General features: G+C 44.4%; 1 protein-coding gene across 2 annotated transcripts in view; it reads right to left on the bottom strand.

Annotated features, from left to right (window-relative positions):
- The window catches only part of YIPF5 (Yip1 domain family member 5), a 145,030-nt gene that overhangs the window by 14,238 nt on the left and 108,734 nt on the right, over nucleotides 1-22,058 (bottom strand). For both annotated transcript variants that reach the window (XM_078653055.1, XM_078653056.1), the window contains exons 4-5: nucleotides 8,961-9,106; nucleotides 395-576 (exon numbers count right to left, since the gene is read on the bottom strand). In XM_078653055.1, the coding sequence (XP_078509181.1) occupies nucleotides 395-576; nucleotides 8,961-9,106 (328 nt within the window). The remainder of the gene's footprint in view (nucleotides 1-394; nucleotides 577-8,960; nucleotides 9,107-22,058) is intronic.

The following is a 22,058-nucleotide window of genomic DNA, read 5'->3' as shown; positions in this document are numbered from 1 at the left end:
ACGTAGAATCTGTTTTCTAGTTCGCAAGGTCAGTGCCATGGGCTCCTTGAAATTGTTTTCATAATTTTAACGTCGAGTTCACCCTCTCCACGCGCTAAAAGGCACCAAAAACATTTTAACCTAAAGTAAAATCAATCTTACAGCAAACGATTAATACAGAAAGTGCAGATGGAACGGATTAATCAGACCTGTGTTAACAAACTTTTTCGATATGGAGGCCATTTCACTTTTAGTAGACAAACGACAAAGAAAATGTACTAACCAGTTGCAAATAGTAAATGAAAAAATAATTTACTCTCCTACTTCACACTGGGCATGTAACAAAACTAAGTTGAGAGTAAAAATCGAAAAGCATTCCTTCATGTTACTTCTATGTAAATGTGTGGATACTTACTGTAAAGAGAAGATTACTGCAAAACCAGAGAGGATAATCATCGGAAGGAGACAGTATCCAAGGACACTGGACACACAGCCAAACGAAACGCCAGTCATGCTCATTAAATTCAGTAGGCAGAAGATTCCCAAGCAGCCAATGGCACTGATTCCGTAAACATAACCAAACTGAATTTTACCAGCCTAGGGACAAAAACAGGGGAAACGTGTTATTGAAAATAAAGTTAGCAGCAAATATGTGACAAGGCAAGTTACGACTCTTATAGCACAGCTGTCATAACGAGTTCACATGCTTACAAATGCTGGGCTGAATTCCGTGCACTAGCCTGTTTATTCAGCAACCTGCTGCAGGGTGGTAACCAAAGGACAAACTTCACCATAGAGGCTGGAACAGTGCAGTTCAACTCTAGAGACATAAAGGGGCTGCTTAGTCTCCATATGATTTCAGGCTTCTAAGGGGAATAATCATAATCAACTCCTGCCCAAAGGAAAATGGACGAAAAGACTTGCTGCACAAATGCCACCCTTCAAATCAAAGGTGACAATCATTTTCCATTACAACTGACCTTTTCATGTTTGAGACAGTACTCAAAAGGTGAACGGCATTAAACTAGTGTTTGAAATGGCTGCCTTTCAACATTCCAGGGAAAGTGGTCATGATGGTACATTTGCGCATCCATCCATCTGCTCTCTGACAGTCTTTATAACCTTCTTGTTTAAAATACTGCATAGAGAGACTTTCTCAAGTAGAGACATCTTTGTTCGCCAACATCTCCTGGTGCATCCTCGACACAGGCACAATACCTACAAACTCCCTCATAACTGATCCTCATATCTGAAAAAATATTTGATGCTTTTTTTACATTTTTAAAAATGGATGTTTTAACCAGCACGGCAGCACCTAATAGTTTAGCCGTCTGCAGAAGGGACAACAAGGGCCCCTGACTGCAATGTTCACTGCCCGAAACGACAACTGGAAAATTTAACGTTTTACTTTCATCTAGAACTCCTCGGCATCGGTGTTAAAGTTAGGCGACAGCTCCCCCAAGTGGTTAACGGTTAAGTAAGTCGTCATTACTTTTTGTAGGCTCAATGGGTTTCATTTATTCTCGACCGTGTATTTTATTGTGAGATCTTTACTCAAATTTGATCTTGTACATTTCATATCAAGTTATTTTATGTGCATTTCTCCCCTCCCCCTTCATTTACAACATGGGTATCAACTTTATTGCATCCGTATATCTGTATTTGCTTGAACCTAAAAAAGTTCTTCTAAACAAAAAAAAGTAATTTCCAAAGGCAAACAAACGTGTGTGAAAGCAGGCTTGTATGAATTGTGGTGCATCCTCCAGTACTGAGAGTTAACTACATCAATTTAGTACGGTTACAAAGAGTCACTGCATAGAAATTACTGCCACGGAGAGCACTAATTGTAACAAGGTGAGTGCTTGAGTGCTCGGTTTGAGTGACATAGTTAAAGTTAGTGTTATATTCAGGGCTATGGGTAGGGAAGATTACCGGTAGTCTTAGTCTTATAATTAGGGCTAGACTTTGGGTTGCGATAAGGTTTAGAGTTAGACTTGGGGTAAGGGCTGCACTCTCTCTCTCTCTTGTTCTTTCCTCATCATATAGAGTGGCATTCCCAGAAGTGGTATTCTCTCTAGCAGTAATTAGAGATGGTGGCATCTCAAAATATTTGTACTCTATGTACTGACACATCTATTTTTGAAGGCAATAACTGATATTATTCAGAATGTTAAAATTTCATTTGGATTTCGTGTGATCTGCATGGTCTTCGTTTTAGTGTGCACCACTAGTGCTAATGAAGCCTTTTCAATCTTCAGTTAAGTAGCTGTGTCCACATCATCACCAGATTCCCTTTGATGGCGGTCTCCGATCGCAAATCTAAAGCAGGCTAGGCTAACAGTCGGAGAAGCAACCATAAGAAGTCAACTTATGTTGGGATATGGTTGTATTTAAGAAAGGCTGATAGGCTGTGGCATTTTTTATAGAGGTGTAATAAAACGAAGACAGTGATTAATGGACGAAAATGGATATTATTCTAAAAGATATTTGAGAAATGTAATTCAAAGGTTCGGAATCAATTTCCGATAAAATGAGAAAAAAGAATCAAATCATGTTCTGGGAAGACTGCAAATTACAATATCACCGGACATCTGCGAACTTTTTGCCACTTTTATGCGATTGTCAACAGTTTAAAAAAAAATCTGTCCTGGTGAAGGAGACTCTTAGCTAAAATAAAGCCCAAACCGATTTCTTCCATGTCAAACGCGTTGTGTATTATTAATGTTCAACAGAAGAGGATGATAAACCAGACACTTTATAGAGCTTAATGAGATGGTGAGGGTATTTACTCCAGTACCAACTTTATGCCTTTTGGCACATTTGGAGAATGTTGATAATATGATGATTAATAAAGAAATATTAATTGTTGGCTGGACTTAGGTAGCACCTAAACTGTTAATTGCAACTTAATTTTGATCTGAAAAGAAATTCGGATTGTATTCATTTTGTTGCCAAGTGCCTCCGTATGTAACAAACATAAGATACATTTGGCCTCCAAAATGATAATCACCTTAAATACATCAACCGATATTAATGAATAATGTTCTTATTCTGTGCTACTGCTGTGGAAGAGGTGCAGTAGGTACTGGGATTGCAGGCTTGCAAGCAGATCAGATAGAGATAGCACCGTGTAGTAAGTAGTACAGTGCAAGATATGTGGCCGTGCGGGGCTACCATTGCTCTAACACTGTGGTCTGCCCCATTCTGAATCAAAGTTGAAAATCCCGAGATAGTAGACACCAGTATGCCACTTTTCTGCCCACCAAGTTGAGAGCTACGCTCATTTTTAGAGAGCGATACCATCACATTCTAAAACTAGAGACAGGCATATTTTGCACAATCACAGTAATGCACGTTCTCGAACACTTAGACACAGTTCATTTTTTTCTAGTAGGCCACCGAACATCTCCATGTGCGAATACCATTGGATTTTCTTTCTTACGGATTGTTTTCAGTAATCACGATTATTAGAATCGTAATCAGTCAAAGCTTTGCAAACTCAAAATAAATTAACCCAGTTTTCAATGTGTGCTCTGAGCCTCCATTTCACAATGTTGCGTTCGCAAGCAATAGTTTATGCAAGAATACATTTAGTAAATGATGTACTAGTAACTGCTTTGTTATTGTGATATTTCTAGGATTCCTTTAATTAATTTAGTGATCACGAAGCGTGTGTAGGGTTTACAGACAATGGATCTGTTTTTATCAGAGTATTATACTGAATCACAATTTTAATTGGGCATAATGTCCCTTTTTATGGTCCGGCTTGACACCGTAGCTGTTGCCAGACAAGTATGTGAGCATCACTAATGGGAGTTTTGGCGCCACCCACATGTTGGGATCCAGTACATAATATGTAAATAACAAGGACCCCCTGTAAAAGTAAATTTGGCACCTAGAACAGGGAAAACACAATGTGTATATAAAATCTAGGCATTCTATAACAAAAAGGGAATCAAAATTGTAATAAGAGAGAACAGCAGAGGCAAAGAAAGCGTTAAAAAGTTATATTATTTTTAATTTAAACATATATAAAAAAGGATTTGTTACATACAAATTCTACAGAAATCAATAATACACAATTAATTACATAAAATCATATACAACTTGAACAAATTAATCAATTTAAAATCAACTAGTGGCATTTATAGGTGTCTACGCGCGTTTCGGCGTCACGAAACGCCTTCTTCAGGAGCCACGAATGTTTTTTAAGAAATGGCAGGTGTTGCCCTCAATTGCCAAGAAGCTGTTTCTTTACAATGTTCGTTTGATTTCATGAAACAGAACTGAGCAGCCTTATTCTATATATTCCAATCTGCATCAACTTAAAATTAATCGGTCATTGTTTCTTTAAACATATTAAACTGGAGCAAGGCAGTCACGATTATAGATATATTTTCATCTTGGTGCTGTATTTCGTATCCTCCTAGTAATGTATCTTATTTGATTAGCCTTACAATGATATAGTGAGAATCCTCATGTGCTTAACTAGGTTGCCGGTAACGCTCGGTTCACTGGAGTCAAGTAATAAACTTTAACTCAAATACCGTGAGTGATAGTTGCCATTTTTAACCGCCGAGAGGACGCTGTAGGCTTTCTCCAGTCCAGGCTCGCTGAGGGTCTTATCTCGACCCGTCTACCTCGAACCTGTGTCATCCAACAGAGGTATTCCCGTCTTTTTATGTATATCGGTGTCGGAGCTATATGAAGAAATTGGTGCCGCTTATATCCATACTGAGAACTATCACTCACGGTATTTGAGTTAAAGTTTATTACTTGACTCCAGTGGACCGAGCGTTACCGGCAACCTAGTTGAGCACATGAGGATTCTCACTATATCATTGTGAGGCTAATCAAATAAGATACATTACTAGGAGGATACGAAATACAGCACCAAGATGAAAATATATCTATAATCGAGACTGCCTTGCTCCAGTTTAATATGTTTAAAGAAACAATGACCGATTAATTTTAAGTTGATGCAGATTGGAATATATAGAATAAGGCTGCTCAGTTCTGTTTCATGAAATCAAACGAACATTGTAAAGAAACAGCTTCTTGGCAATTGAGGGCAACACCTGCCATTTCTTAAAAAACATTCGTGGCTCCCGAAGAAGGCGTTTCTGTGATGCCGAAACGCGCGTAGACACCTATAAATGCCACTAGTTGATTTTAAATTGATTAATTTGTTCAAGTTGTATATGATTTTATGTAATTAATTGTGTATTATTGATTTCTGTAGAATTTGTATGTAATAAATCCTTTTTTATATATGTTTAAATTAAAAATAATATAACTTTTAACGCTTTCTTTGCCTCTGCTGTTCTCTCTTATTACAATTTTGATTCCCTTTTTGTTGTTATAGAATGCCTAGATTTTATATACACATTGGGATCCAGTACATATTTATCCATCTGTCTGATCTTGAACTTTTAAGGGCACGTCCATAACATTGCAATCCTAATAAAGTGTCTTAGATCACTAGATCATTTTTTGTGTTTTCTCTGGCAGCAGCACAGATGGGAGGAGGGCAGTTTTTAACCTAGATAGATGTTTAAGTCTGGCTTGCAGGTTAAAACATCCATCAACAATACTTATTGTAATTGATAATAAATTAAAAACAGTTATTCTGACAGTCAATAAAAACAACTTGAGGCTGGATTTGATCACTAGGAAAACATTTTCGATATTATAGGTCTGATCTATTTATTATGAAAAGTAATGATAAACATAGTAACCCTGATATATTGGTTGTAACAAGCATACATTAAATCAATATGCATTTAATGGTATATTGTTATTTCTCTGTATTAAAGGCTACAGATAGGTATTTTGCTGCCCGTAATGCCAGAGACTACCTTTGTAGGAACAAGTTTGGTGCTGGCAAATTCCTGGGGTTAAACATATGCACGCCAAGTCTTTGCTAGAACCCCTTTTTAGCTGTCTGGCAGTATCCTGTGATAAAAAAATACATACAGACATCTAAATATATCTATACGGAGACATTGAGGGCCTTTGAGTTAGCTCTGTTCTGCCACGGGTCTGTCGGACTACTCTGCACTAGTCATGGCAGCGTCAGTCCATATCAGTCACTGCCTCTTTGTAAATGACTGCCACTTCTGATCACGTGTTCATCCACCTGAAAATATGTGAGCTTTACGGTCAGGGTTGGTGGTCGTCCCTTAGTTTTCAATTTTCTAATTTTATAGTTCCCCTTTAATTTCTTTGCTTCCACTCTTTTTACTTTAATGTTTCTTAAGACGATACTACAGCTCTCCAGGCAGTGCTAACCAGTTGCTTACTTTCTATTAATTTAATCAGCATTCCACCACATCCCTCATACTCACACTCTCTAAATTAGGGGCCCAATGTGGAATGCTGTTGTCCACAGTGTATCACTGTGCTAGCATCCCATGAGGGCCAGCACGTTAATTCTAAATGTGGCGGCCAAGATAGAACTTGAAAACAACAATAGACTATTTACAGTACCTCTGCAAGACGGGCACTCACAGGTATGTTTGGTTTCGTTATTGCAAGGATATGCCCACCATGTTTAGACAGTGACGTTTTTTATTTTCTACTTGTATTCTTTCAATTTGTTAGGTCGAGTCTAGCAGCAGCAGGCAATCGCGCTGCTCGCTCTGCAAGGCATGCTGTAGTAGAGTATGCTGTGGAAGCCTCGCCTACTCTCCTCTCATATTTTTCATTGGCTGGTGTCATTGTGCTTGGGAAATGCTGGCTTCCGATTGATTATGAGGCCCCACTTTTTGGATCCTCCAATTCACCTACGTATATCTACCTGTATCTCCAGCCTCCTCTCATGAACCTACCTCTTGCCAGCACTTTGGAGTCCTACCTTTTTATCACTTACACCCCTCTAGATGCTCTCAAACGTCTACTCTCTCTGCCACCCTCTAGACTTACCTTTACATCTTTTAAACCCCTCCAGATGCTCTCTAAACCTCAACTCTCTCTTACAACTCTCTAGTCTTACCTTTATATTTTTTATACCTCTCTAGACACTCTACATATCTGGACTGTCTCTCCGCCCCACTCTAGCCTTACCCCTACATTTGTATACCTCTCTAGACACTGTCTGTCCACCACACTCTAGTCTTACCTTTACATCTTTTATACCTCTCTAGACACTCTTTAAACCATGACTCTCTCTCCACCACTCTAGTCTTACCTTTACATCTTTATACCTTTCTAAATGCTCATTAAACCTCAACTCTCTCTATGCACTCTGTAGTCTTACCTTTCTAGCCGTAAGGCCACATCCTCTCCCCTTTACCAGATATATTATCAAAGCTATCTCTTGCCCTCATCCTCTCTACTTTTTCTAAACTAGCCTCCTTTCTCAGTCTCTACCATACCGCTTTGTCTCTACATCACCCCCTTTTCTCTCTTTACCTCAACTGTCTTTCTACCCTTAACCCCTCTCTACTTTTCTCTATGCCTTACCAATATCTCAGCACAACTTGTCCTTCTATACTTCTTCTCATGTTCTTGGTCTGTACGCCTCAATGTTCTTTCTATACTTCTCTAAATATCTGACCTCTCTACCTGTGTCTGTCTCTAGCTGTTTCTAACTCACCTCTCTTTCTAGCCTGCCTCACCCATGCTCTACCTCTTACACTGGTGCACAACACGCGTCTCCCTCTTTTTACACTAACTTGACTCCATCTGTATTTCTCTACCTCTCTCATAAAACATATGCATCTCTCTAGCTCTATTTTACCAGCCTTTTTCTACCTGTTTGTACCTTTCCATTCGACAACCTCATCTTTCTCTCCCTCTGTTATGTCTTGCCCTACCTCACCTTTCTACCTCATATCAAACTCCCTCTACTCCATCCCTCTTGTTATACTGTCTTGTGTGTTTCTTTTAACCCTCTGTTCTTAATTTTCCTCACACCCTCACCACTCCTCTTACTCAGGAAACTTAGAGACCACTGTCTAGCCAGAGAACTGAACACATCAGGGGAAAAGAACTTAGGAGTATCCAGTCAGCTGGAGTATTCAGTTAAGAGACTCTTTTCAATGTCCTTTCAAAAATAAACATACTTGAAAGCCAAAAGGAGAGCAGTGCATTTGGGTTACTTTACTCTGCCTATAGAACAAATATTGAACTGCTACTCTGGAGCAGGGTCATTCTATTTTTAGGTCAAGCCTAGGCAGCACATGTGCTGTTTCTTTGAGACATTCTGTATTCATTCACTCTGTGAGTTTGCAGCCCACCCATTGCATGTTTATTCATTACTTCAATTGTCCTTTAAAAATGCTTGCTTGCTAGTGATACACGGGAATCTGAACTCTTCATTAGACTGGGAGGAACAAAGACTGCACCTGGGCAAAATCTTTGAGAAATGGCAGAGGGCGGCCTTCCACATCATCAGATGTGACAATCGAGATAGACTGAGTATAGCTGAGAGTAGACGGTGCCCACAAATGATCCCCCATGAGCGAGGGCCACAGCATACTGTGCTTTTTGTTGGTGGCTTCACATGGATAGTAAAATGTAATTTGTGTGTGACCACCATGTTGCTCTCACGTTGCACGAGCATAACTTGTATCACATACTTTTGATTGTTCGAAGTGCGCCACAAGCTCATTGCGTGCTTCATGCTTTCTCCAGCAGATAGTTGATGATAATCACACTGTTTTCATGTAATTATTTTAGGTTTTGTTACGCATTAGGTAAACTTAAAGTCATATTTTCAGGCGGTACCTAAAAAGAGTATAATCCCTCACCTATGTTCTGTTCTAGCTAACTTGTCTCATAGCCACATATTTGAGGGTCATTATTGCATTTTTTTGGAACTATATAAACTGTAAAACATTGAGTGTGACATGGAATTTGGTCTATTAATGCAGACCAATAACAAACAAATTAAATACACTTTTGAAAAAGCAAACGTCTCTTCTGATGTAAGTGTGTCTGTGAGGGAAGAAGAGAAACGGCATCAGCAAACATCTCACCAGCAATAATGTGGCTCCAAAAGCGAGGCAAAAAACCATAGGTCCAGCTAGGTCGGTCTCGTTCATGATGCTTCCATCTGCTACTTTCAAAGGGTGTAACACAGTCAGTGTTTTCTGCCAGATGTGGTCGAAGTTGATCCCAAGCTCTACAGCAATTTACAAAAGAAAACAAATGTAGAAAATAATTTAGTATTCACCCTGAGTTTTGCATGAATCCTCATTTGTGTTGTTGGTATCAAATGTGTGCTGTTCTAGCTTGCAGTGCAACTAATTTTAAACAGTTCTGTTAGTTCCTTATTTTATTTTTACAAGACTTTGTATCTCCTTAACTCCTCCTTTGTACCTCCTTAACTCCGTGCGAAGAGGTCGCTCCCCCACGCTCTCTGCCTGATCCTCGCAGCGCTTGGGTGTTACTGCTTGCCTGTCCACAGTTAATTGCTTGGGTATCGTTACTCCGACCATCTAGATACTTAATTAATTATAGCGCTTGTAAGCATCATACGCTGTACTGTCTAGATACTTAATTAATTATAGCGCTTGTAAGCATCATACGCTGTACTGTCTAGATACTTAATTAATTATAGCGCTTGTAAGCATCATACGCTGTACTGTCTAGATACTTAATTATAGCGCTTGTAAGCATCATATGCTGTACTGTCTAGATACTTAATTAATTATAGCGCTTGTAAGCATTATACGCTATACTGTCTAGATACTTAATTATTTATAGCGCTTGTAAGCATTGCACGCTAACTTGACTGTGCTCGCATATAATTTCAGGCGCTAGCACTGGTAGAGTTTAAAACTACTATTACTGTCTGATTGTGCTGGTACCTCCGCCCATAGCGCCAATCCATCTGTGTGCCCCAATCTCGTCCTGCTGCAGGTCTGCTTGTTTTCGCAGCCATTTTGTTTGTTGTGCCTCGTGGACAGCCTCCCCGCCCCGCTAACGCCTCCCAGCTGCTCCTCCCTCGCCCCCGCCCCCTCCACCTTCTGTATATGACAGATGCCCTCACGCGCAGCGGACGCGCCCCATGCGCGCCAAAGGTAAGCCCGTCTACGCCCGTCCGCGCCTGGACCGCGTCCAGCGCCAGACCCCCTGTCCCCCGCAAAGCGCACTCCACCCGCTTAACCTATGACGCCGCCACCCTCTTAGCCCTTAACCACGGACGCACTCCTCCATGTTGCGTAGCTGCTCCAGGACTCACCCATGGACCCTTCACCTGCCACGCCTGCAAATTTACCAGCATCAAGACCCATACCACTACCACCAAACGCAGCTCTGACTAACAACCTGAAATGCATCCTGCTGAACACCTGCTCGGTCCACAGGCACGCCACCGAACTCTGGGATCTACTCGACACCACATCACCGGACGTCGCCTTCCTTACTGAAACATGGATGAACGCATCATCAACACCCGACATCGCCATAGCTATCCCGGACAACTACAAGATCATCCGAAAAGACCGCCCCATCCAAACAGGAGGAGGCATCGCCATCGTCTATAAGAACACCATCAGAATCACGACCAGATCCGACGACATCCTCACAACCGCGGAACACCTTCACTTCCAGATCCACACCGACCCTAGGACCACACTTAGAGGCACCCTCATCTACAGACCTCCAGGAACCCGTAAACAATTCAGCGAATCCATCACCGACTTCATCACTCCACATGCACTCGCCTCCGAGAACTACATTCTATTGGGAGACCTCAACTTCCACCTGGACAAGAAAAACGACAGCAACACCACCACCCTTCTCGACAACCTGACCAATCTCGGCCTCAAACAACTTGTTGACACCCCCACCCATATAGCCGGACACACGCTCGACCCAATTTTCACCTCCAGCAAACACATCTCCTTTGATCACACCACAGCTCTCTATTGGACAGACCACAGCTGTGTTCACTTCAGCTACAAAACCACCTCGACCCACAACCACCCACAACCTATTCCCCGAAGAAAATGGAACAAAGTCACGACCGACCAACTCCTCACATCGCTCAACCTAAACCCACCCCCCCTCTCTTCGGACCCAAACCAAGCGGCCGTCAAACTCAAACAATGGATCACCCACAGCGCTGACGAATTAGCACCCTTGAAAAACCATCACACCAAACAAGACAGCAAAAAGGCACCCTGGTTTAACGACGAACTTAAGAAATCCAAGAAACTATGCCGTTCTCTCGAGAAAACTTGGAGAAAAAACCCAACCACCGACAACATGACCACCTTCAAGGCAACAACCCGCAAACACCACCAGCTGATTCGATCCACTAAGAAATCAGCATTCAAGAACCGACTCGACAACAACGCCCATAACAGCAAGGAACTATTCAACATCATCAAAGAATTCACCAACCCGACCGCAGCCTCAAACGACATCACTCCCTCCCAAGACCTCTGCGATTCGCTATCCTCCTTCTTCTACAACAAAATTGCAGACATACATAACAGTTTCGAAAACAGCTCCAACGAACAATACTCTCCACCCCCCTCAGAACACAAACCACCCTCGAACAACCTCAACGCCTGGAACACAATCACCACCGAAGACACCATCCGCCTAATGAACTCTATCCATTCTGGCTCGCCAACAGACCCATGCCCCCACCACATCTTCAACAAAGCTGACTCCATCATCGCACCCCATCTCCGTGATGTCATCAACTGCTCCCTCAACTCTGCTACCTTCCCAGAAAGCTGGAAACATGCCGAAGTCAGCGCCCTCCTGAAGAAACCCACTGCGGACCCCTCTGAACTTAAAAACTACCGCCCCATATCCCTCCTCCCATTCCCGGCCAAAGTCATTGAAAAAGCCGTCAATAGCCAGCTCGCTGCCTTCCTTGAATCCAACAACTCCCTCGATCCCTCACAATCAGGCTTTCGAGCCAAACACAGCACCGAAACCGCCCTCATCGCAGCAACAGACGACATCCTAACACTACTAGACAACGGAGAAACAGTGGCCCTCATCCTACTCGACCTCTCCGCCGCCTTCGACAGTCTGTCATAGCACCCTCACTCAACGCCTCAGCAACATCGGCATAAAAGAAAAAGCCTTGGACTGGATCATCTCGTTCCTAGCTGGGAGAACTCAGAGAGTCCGACTTCCCCCGTTCAAATCAGAAGCCACCAAAGTCATCTGCGGTGTACCACAAGGATCATCACTCAGCCCCACCCTCTTCAACGTTTACATGAGCCCACTCGCTTCCATCGCACGTCAACACAACCTTAACATCCTCTCCTACGCTGACGACACCCAGCTGATCCTTTCCCTCACCAAAGACTCCAACACCGCCAAAAGGAACCTTCGCGAAGGCATGAAAGAAGTAGCCGTATGGATGAAAAACAGCTGCCTAAAACTCAACTCAGACAAAACGGAAGTGCTCATCCTAGGTTCATCCCCCTCTGCCTGGGACGACTCATGGTGGCCTTCGGACCTGGGCTCAGCACCCATTCCAACAGACCATGCACGTAACCTTGGCTTCATCCTAGACTCCTCACTCTCGATGACCAGACAAGTCAACGCCGTCTCATCCTCCTGCTTCAACGTACTTCGTATGCTCAAAAAAATCTTCCATTTGATCCCCGCCGAAACAAGAAAGACGGTCACCCACGCACTGGTCACCAGCCGACTGGACTATGGAAACACCCTCTACGCCGGAATCACAGCCAAATTACAGAAAAAACTCCAACGCATCCAAAACGCATCAGCAAGACTCATTCTGGACATCCCTCGCCAAGATCACATTACCGGCCACCTGAAAGACCTCCACTGGCTTCCCGTCAACAAGAGAATAACATTCCGTCTCCTCACCCACGCACACAAGGCCCTCTACAAATCAGGACCCGAATGCCTCAACACTCGACTGTCCTTCTACACACCCACCCGCCAACTTAGATCCTCCAATCAAGGCCTCGCCGCAGTTCCGCGTATCCAAAGATCCACGATGGGAGGTAGATCCTTCTCCTACTTGGCGGCCAAGACCTGGAACTCACTCCCCACTAAACTCCGCCTTACACAGAACCACATCTCCTTCAGGAAAGAACTTAAAACATGGCTATTCGATAAATAATTATTCACACACCCCTCCCTTCCCCCCCCCCCTTCCCACCCCACCCCAACCCACCCCCAGCGCCTTGAGACCCTCTGGGTGAGTAGCGCGCTATATAAATTCTTGAACTTGAACTATCTCGCGGATATGTCACTTTTGAGGTGCTATTATTTGCAATAAGATTTTTTTGAATTACCACTGCAGATCAAAACCAACAGCCAAAAAATCGTAAACACTGATCAAAGTAGAACAGACAATGCACTCACTTAGTAGCGTTTTTAATTTCCAGATCTCCATCATGCTTTTCGCCGTCACGCCACTACTCGTCCATTACACGCTTAAGAACAAACTCTTCATTCTCTTTCCCATTACGGCCACTGAAACCATGGCAGACACAAGATCTCGGAACATGCTCAATTCTGTCAAGATACAGTGGTACCAAGATAAGTGACCGAAAAGTGAGAGAGATTTCAGAGCTAGTGGTTAAAGCTTGGAAAAAAGACCTCGAGTCTCATTCTACCCATTAAGCGTGCAGCATCCCATACTAGGGAGCTACTGCAAAGTTTTGTATCCGTCAATATTTTACAGCCACCCTTATACGTGCTTCCTACGCATGACACGGTTTCTTATCAAGTGTCCTGTTTCTTCTGGCTCCCTCATAATAGTCACGGGCTGCTGTTTCTGGTGAAACCGTGGAAAATCTTAATCAATGATAGTTGAGATCAAATTTAGGATGAGATCTTTCGGAAGTCTTACTTTTCACGAACAAGATCATCAAAGGCTGAACTGCACTTGTTAATCTGTCCTCCTCAAAATAACTTCAAAGAAACTGGCAATTGAAACAGAGTTGAAATCCATCGTCTGAGGTTGTTGTTTAAATCATAGAAGTTATATAACTCAAAAAGAACCAACACCAAATTTCACTAATACACATTCTGCCGAGTAAGGACATGAAAGAAATTCTGCACAAGGTGCCTATCACTGTGGCTTGCAGATTAGCAGCCCAGTTATCGAATTCAGTTGAACACGATAAACTTTTACAAATCAAAGAATGCAATTTAAGGAATGCACATCTATTTCTAGCTTATGGAGTTAAAATACCCTAAGATCACCATACGATCATTTTGTGACTTAAAACAAGGCTTTTTGCCCCATAATGCCTTTCCAGCCATTGTACAAACGTTTCGTTTAATCATTCGACTAATTAGAATTTGTCGTTCCGAGAAAAGAAAAGCATCTTATTAACTATTCCCTCGGTTGATGTCTAATAAGACTACACTACTGCTCACTTAACTCTAGACCACAGGCTGGACCGCAGTAAAGTTCTTAACTGTAGACCGAAGGTCGGACAGCACTAAAGGCAAGCTAACTCTAGGCCATGGGTTGGGCCCCACAATATCGCTTGGCTAACTCCAGGGCATTGAACTGCAATGCATTCAATTAGATTAACTTTAGGCATTAGTGGAGTTGCAATAATGGCCAGCTACCTCTAGGTCAGTGGCTTTTAATTGTGTTCCAGGGGCCCCTGGGGAGGTCTGTGAAGCACACTGGGGTGTCGTGTCGTGACTTCAATAACGACATACAAAGATATATTATTTATAGGAGCTTTATTGATTGCTTCCACTCGTGTCCCTGTCCCTACTCTAACTGCCCCCTTCCTGTACTAGCCCTTCCCCTTCCTCCAACCCCTAAACTCCGCCCATCCCATCTACTAGACTGCTCACATTTCTACATCTCCCCCTTTGTTAACAAAACAACGCAACTAGAATGTTTATATTTCTTTAATTAGTCTTTTAGGCTTGCGGATGTCTGTTCGAGGTCGGAGATCTACTCCACTGTCTGTGACCACAGGTGCCTGTTGGTGATCAGGTCTCTGTATTGTTTCCACTTGGCTAAACCCTTCTCATTTTGTTGATCAGGGACTCTGTCAAGAGCCTCTTTCATGGCTGGTGTGCATTTCTGAAAATGGGATACGTTCCGAGTGACTCGTCGATTCTCAGATTCTGCAGTAATCATGGTACCTTTCTGTTGAGTGATAATTAAAGGTTCATCTTTAAATCTGCAGTCTGTCTTCTTTGATTGTTCTTGTTTGACTACTACACAGTCTCCAGTTTCCAGAGAGGGAGACTTTGCCCTCCGCCTAGCGTCTGCATACACCTTCATTTTGTTCTTGCGAGCTTGATCAGTTGCCACTAGTTCCTGATGGACGCGTGTTGGAGACACCGGTCGTAGCGTCCCTTCCCAGGTCGGGATCCTTGTCCGGATGGGTCGCCCTAGCATGAGTGTGGCAGGGCACTTTCCAGTAGTGGCATGTGGTGTTGTCCGATACGCCCTTAGGACCTCATTGAGAGCCTCTTGAAGGTCTTTCTTTTCCACAGTGGCTTGTTGAAATGTCCTCTTTAGTGTGGCCATAAACCGTTCAATTGTGCCGTTTGCTTATGGCCATAAAGGTGTGACTTTCCGATGTCGAAAGTTCAGATGTTTTGCAAAGTCACTGAATTCATGTCCGTTGAAAGGAGGACCATTATCTGTTTTAAGCTCCTTAGGAACGCCCCAGGAGGCAAACACCTCATCCAGTACGGCAATCGTGCTGGACGCATTTGTGGAAGACACAAACTGAGCTATTGGGAACCTCAAATACTCATCCATGATAGCCACCACATATTTGCCTGACTGAAGAGGTCCATAAAAGTCCATGGCAAGTTCCTGCCACACCCCACTGGGCAGTTTGGTCATTTGAATGGGAGCTGGGGAATCCCCTGGCCTCACCAGTTGACATTGGGGGCAATCTTTCAAAGTTAATTCCACCATTTGGTCGAGTACCATACACGCTCCCGGAGCGCTCTTTTTGTTGCCACAACTCCTCGGTGACCCTCATGCGCTAAGTTGACGACCCCTTGACGTAGCTGCCTCGGGATGACAATCCGATAGTCCCTCAGTAGGAGCCCCTCTGAGGTGGCAGATAGCTCTTCACTTACGTGCTTGAAGGCTTGCATTTCCTGTCGACTTTGAGGATCACTCTGGTCATCTTCACTATCATGCCTCCAACGATGTGTGCGCAGTCGGCGCAGTACTTTCTGGAGGATGGCATCTTGAGCTGTGGCCTCTTGAATGGCTTCCAAAGGGACTGCCGATGGTCGGGCTACACCCACTACAAAGTGTATGTATTCGTCTGCTATCGACAGAGACGAAACCTGTGATGGTTGAATGTGTCGAGACATGTAATCCGCGGGATTCTCCCCTTTCCCGGGTTTGTGGACAATTGTGTAAGTATATTCCTGCAGGCGTAAACCCCACCTCTCAATGCGAGGAGGCATCTTTGCTCTGGGATTGCCAAAGATGGTGACAAGTGCCTGGTGATCCGTGACCATGGTGAAATGCTTGCCGTTAATGAACACATGAAAGTGCTCGCAGGCCCATACAACCGCAAGGCTTTCCTTCTCCGGTTGGGAGTAAGCCTTCTCGGTGTCCGATAGGCTGCGGCTGGCATAGGCCACAATGTGTCTTCGATCAGTGTCATTATCATATTGGGCCAGGATGGCACCCAATCGCACTGGACTGGCGTCCACCGCAATCTCCGTCTTTCTCCTGGGATTAAAATACGCTAAAGTGTCCGCAGACTCCACCGCCTGCTTAATTTCTCGGAATGCCTGTTCACACTGGGGGCTCCACACAAAAGGTTGACCTCGTTTAGTGAGAGCACGGAGGGGGTGGCTGATGGTGGCATAGTCTTTAATGTATCTAGCGCAATAGCTGGCCATTCCCAGAAATGATCGAATGTCACTGACATCTTGAGGGCTCTTGGTGGTATTGAGCGCAATTACTTTGTCAGGATCGGGTTTCATCCCGTCACCCGAGAATACATGTCCAAAAAACTTGAGAGTGGATTGATGGAATTCACACTTGTCCTTATTGAGGGTTAGATTGGCTTCGAGTAGAGCGTGGCACACTCGATCCAACGCTGTGTCGTGTTCTTGTGTGTTCGATCCGTACACTAGATTATCATCACTGTAGTTCAGTGAAATGGGTATGTGTCTGATTGTTTGTCGAATGACCTCCTGAAATATTTCCGCCGCAGAGGAGACACCAAAACTTAGCCGTTTATAACGAAACAGACCTAGATGAGTGGCAAAGGTCGTTATGTACCTTGATTTTTCATGTAATTCTAACTGATGGTATCCCTTATTTAAGTCAAGTTTAGAGAATATTCTGGCTCCATTCAATGCTGCGATCATATCACTCAGGTGGGGTCCTGGGTGACGCTCTCTTTCTATAGCTGTGTTGGGAAGCCTCATGTCCACACATAAGCGTACTTTGTCAGGGGTGCCCTTCTTTGGAACTATAACTGGTGACACCCATGGTGTGGGACCCTCTGTTTTTTCGATAATGTCTGCCTGCAGAAGTTCCTGGATTTCGTCCTCCACTGCTTGCTGCAGATGAAACGGTACTCTCCTAGGATGTTGAGCCACAGGGCGCATCTGGTCATTGATGTGCAGGCGGATTAGACACTTATTCATTTTTCCCAATCCAGTGAATAGTTTGGGGAACTTGCGGACTACATCCGGGTTGTCATTAACTCGGTACAGGATCTCCACCAATCGTAGACGCTCAGCTGTCGACAAACTGAGCAAGCAATCAGCCTCGGGGCCCTCGATAACATGGATGTACGCCGACACTGAAGTAGATTCATGCTTGAGTGTTGTTGCAAATTTGCCCAGACACGGAAGGGGTTTTCTCGCCATCTAAGTGAACACCCTTACATGTGCCGGACTCAGAGGGGTGATGGTTTCATCTTGTTATATTCAGTCACAGGCATGTAATTCAGGGACGCTCCACTGTCTAATACGAATTTGGTCGCATGTGTCCCCACTTGAATGTCTAGTGGAGGATACTTCTTGAGCTGGTCCGGGTCGGCCACCATGCAGATGTATTCATCAGTATATACTGACTCTTGGGACGTTGACCTCGATCTACTCGACGGTGACCGCTTCGGCGACCGTCTGGTCCATTGGGATCTGCGAGATTCCCTGCTAGAGTGTGACGAACTAGAGGACGATATTGCTCTATCTTGTACAGCTTTCACATGATGTCTCTTATTTTCTGAGTGTTGTGACTTTGTCGGCTCACTTTTTCTCTCTTTGTTGTAGATCCCGCACATTGCCTCAAAATGATTGTGTCGTCCACATTTTCGGCATTGCTGACCCATGGCTGGACATACATCATTATGCAGGAAATCGTATCCACACCTGTAGCATTTCCGTGAGCGCTCTGGTTTTCTTGTACGATATGAGTTCTTGTCTCTCCTTCCGGACTCATAATGTCTACCACCCTTTTGTTGATGACGAGAGGTTGGTCGCGACCTTCTTGACTGGTCTTTTGATTTCTTCCGAGTGTTGCTGTTTTGTGTCCAGTATGCGTGTTCTTTTCTATCACTGCGCCCTGTCTCCATGCTTTTAGCGTGCTCCTCCGCTTGGTCATGAACTCTCGTCATTTCCTCTATTTCGTCAAGATTGTGACTCTTCCTCAGTAGCCTCCTGCGAAGTGTCTGAGTGGCAGCCCTCGATGACTCTTAGTCGGATAGCATCTTCTGTCGAGAAGGCATCAAAATTGCAGTACTGAGACAGTCGGCGCAGTCTGGATATGAACGTGCTCATCATCTCTTCTTTGTCTTGACGGGCCTGATGAAACACATACCTCTCGTAATCCACATTTCTTTTGTGCACAAACTTCCTGTTCAGCGCATCTCGCACCTTGACATAAGTTCCTTGATCATCGGTCGGCAATTCTTTAATCACTTTGCATATCTCTTTGCCAACTAGGTTGCGTAATGCAACCACTGGCTCAAATTAAGCACTAGCAACACAGTCTGTTGCCTTCTGCTAGGGTTCTAATTGAGTTTCAGGTTAGAACTTTGAGGTATGAGTTCTGGCCTCAGCATTCAACCCCTTTATGAAAGTATAGTAAACCACCAGCTGCACAGGATTTAGGGCAAAACAGAAAAAACAGTTCACATAGATGATTTTATAGCTCCCAATCCAAACTACCAAGTAATGTTTGTATTGGCCCGTGTTTTATATTGCAGGACAAACATGTGATAGTATTTTCAAGGCACATTTTATTTGTTCTTTAAAAGCAACATACACGTTTTTTAAAATTAGATGAATATATTGAACAACATTCTGCCTGCAAAGATAATAAAGCCAGCATCCGCTTAAAACTTCATTTAAATAAATACGGTCCTGCGTTTTCATTTTTTCTTTATTTTGGGATTGAAACATAGAAGACCAAAATGTTCTGATTTAAATATCCTTTACCTTTTGGAAAATGATACAAATGGCTCGTGCCTTTGCGTCCTCAAATATGGAAGGTCTCAAGGTATTTCCATTTCAAACATATGACAATAAGCATCAATTGCCTAGAGCCAATAATGGTCTCACTCTTCTTTTGTTGCCTGCTTGTGATGGTGATAGCTGGTCACTGCAGGGTAACGACACAGTGATGGCTGGTGCCATAATGAATCCATACAGGGCAGGAGAGCTTTGGCCTATCATTGGAGAGGGTGCGGCACAGAATATTTAAAGAATTACAAAAATAAATCACCATGAACAGGAGACACAGGGAAGAGAGCACAATAAAACCAGTATGAAGAAAAGTAATGGATGGTGTAGAAGCACTAGATTATAGGAAGCCTAAAAGTGAATGTGTCCGTCCGTAATGCAACTGGTGCTTATGTAAAGCACTCTGGTACCTTCGGATCGAGTTAGAGCTATAAAAAATTGCCAAAGGCCCACAATCAGCTCCGCAGCCCCGCACTAATAAAAGAAATGCAGTCATCCCAGCCAAGTGTCACGCATCAGGCGTGAGACAATCGCATTTCAGTGAGGTGGTCCGCATCACCGCACTGAAATGGAAAGTCATGCATTATAGAGCCTCTCACAGCTGTCAAGCGGAGTGTCTATCTATACTAATATTATAAAGAGAGAGCCCAAACCTTTGAGGCGGGTAATCTCAGGAAACCACAGCACCAATCACAACACCCAATACAGCATTGGAAAGGACAGTTGCAGCAGATGGACATAGGCTATACAGCTGCCCACCATATACATTAGAAGGGTAAAAGAACCTTAGGGGCAAAGTAGTCCCTTGTGGGCGTGGGCGTTCTGCTCGGGGCGTTGTGCTGGGGGTGTGTGCATACAGCGATGGGCGCGGCATTCCGACATTAAAACGGCATTCAGAAAAATAAAGCCTTCACACTACTTCCTTATGGGCGTGTGCGTTCTGCCGGGGGCGAGGCCATACAGCGATGGGCAAGGCATTTGCGTGGCATTCGTGGAAAAACAAAGCCTTCACACTACTTCCTTGTGGGCGTGTGCGTTCTGCCGGGGGCGTGGGCATACAGCGATGGGCAAGGCATTCGCGCGGCAATCGCTGAAAATGGGCTGGAAATCCTGGATGCGTTCTGGAGCCGCCACACACCGTAACATATTGCTAGGGTGCTCAGGCGGGGGCTGAGGTGAGTCAGCGTACCAGCGGTGCTCAGGCGGGGGCTAAGGAGAGTCAGCGTACCAGCGGGGATAAAAAAAATAAACAGGCTGCTCTTTCACACACGCGCAGCATCGCGTGCACGCTGTCACGCACTGAACTCTCAAGAGGCTGAGGGGAGTCAGCGTAACAGCGGGGATACCCGGACAACGTCGGGACGGGCTGCTAGTGATGTATACACACCATGCTAAAAGCTGCGAGAGTGGTGAGCGATGCTCCCGGCATACTTAGGAGCTGGCTGGGCTCATCTGCGCTAGCGCTGCTACAATGTAACACTACAGCCGTCAGAGGAGTCATTGTCAGTGCGCCCAATGGCTACTGTGGAGACAGTGTGTGAGAATTTTAAAGAGGTCAGACTCATTTTAATAGGCGCGTTGCCGCGGTGCGAGCGCAGCAGGAGGCATCTGCAAGTTAATCATCCTGCAGCGCTTTGCGATAGCTACTTGTGCCGGAACATTTATAATTTGCAATATCCTCAAAGCTTATTACTTGCCAGGGCCACTACAAAATCCTCTATTGCCCACGGCAGTAACACTCTCATTAGGTCTCCTCCGTGTCACAAGTTGGCCCTCAAGGTAAAGAGGAAAGAGAATCTGAGCAGGCTGAGGTCTTGATAGAGCCTGTCTGGTGAATGCGCCAGGCAGGTGAAGCCAAATGTGCCCGGGCCACAACTGCCAGCCCTTGTTGGCACCCGGAGTAAAGGTACAGCCCGCAACATGAAAAGAGAGATGGGGGAGCAGTGATCAGCTCCGGCCCTGAAGTAGCAGCATGTGCGAGAAGAACACCACGCGGCAGCATTTGCTCAGCTCAGTATGGTTAATAGCATGGCCGCTGGATGCGCTGATGTCACCACCGCAGCGGCACCTGTATTATATTGAGCATTATGTATCCTGGACTAAGTCGACCCGGCCCCACCAGCGTCAACGGCGGATGTCTCACAGTCATGAGCCAGATCCACCCGGACCAGGTAGATGGCGTTGGTTACCCGCCGAAGTCCAAATCGCTGCAGTCTGGCTACGCAGGGGCCCCCTGTTGCCACGGACTCGGCACACCTGAAAACGTCAACCAACAAAGTAAGTGCCTAAGAGACAGAGCCGGTATAATAATCTTAATTAAAGACGTGTTGTGCTGTAACCCATCAAACATAATAAAGAACAAAAGTAGCAGTTTGTATTTTAATTTCACAGAATGCTTTTTTTCCTGGGTGCATATTTAACTTGTGCTTTGCAGCAGTTAAATTCATGGAGTTTCTCATTACTAAAATAGATGTTGTTTCTGATATTTGTATATTTCCCTCGTCTTCTTTGCTTGATTTAGCTCGCAAGAAAGTGTCACTCAGAGGCATAGCTTGAGCTTCTGGCGCCCGGGGCTATCCCTCAGATTGCCACCCATGGCAGGGTAGAGGGAGATGGTGATGGGGGGGGGGGTGTTTTTCACTTTTCATAGAAAGCAGGGATGCAGTTGGCACTTAGAGCCACTGCTGCTG

This window comes from Lissotriton helveticus, chromosome 7 (genome assembly GCF_964261635.1).
Source record: "Lissotriton helveticus chromosome 7, aLisHel1.1, whole genome shotgun sequence".
Classification (NCBI taxonomy): domain Eukaryota; kingdom Metazoa; phylum Chordata; class Amphibia; order Caudata; family Salamandridae; genus Lissotriton; species Lissotriton helveticus.
The sequence above is the reverse complement of the archived record's forward strand: the minus strand, read 5'-3'. Positions and strand labels throughout refer to the sequence as shown.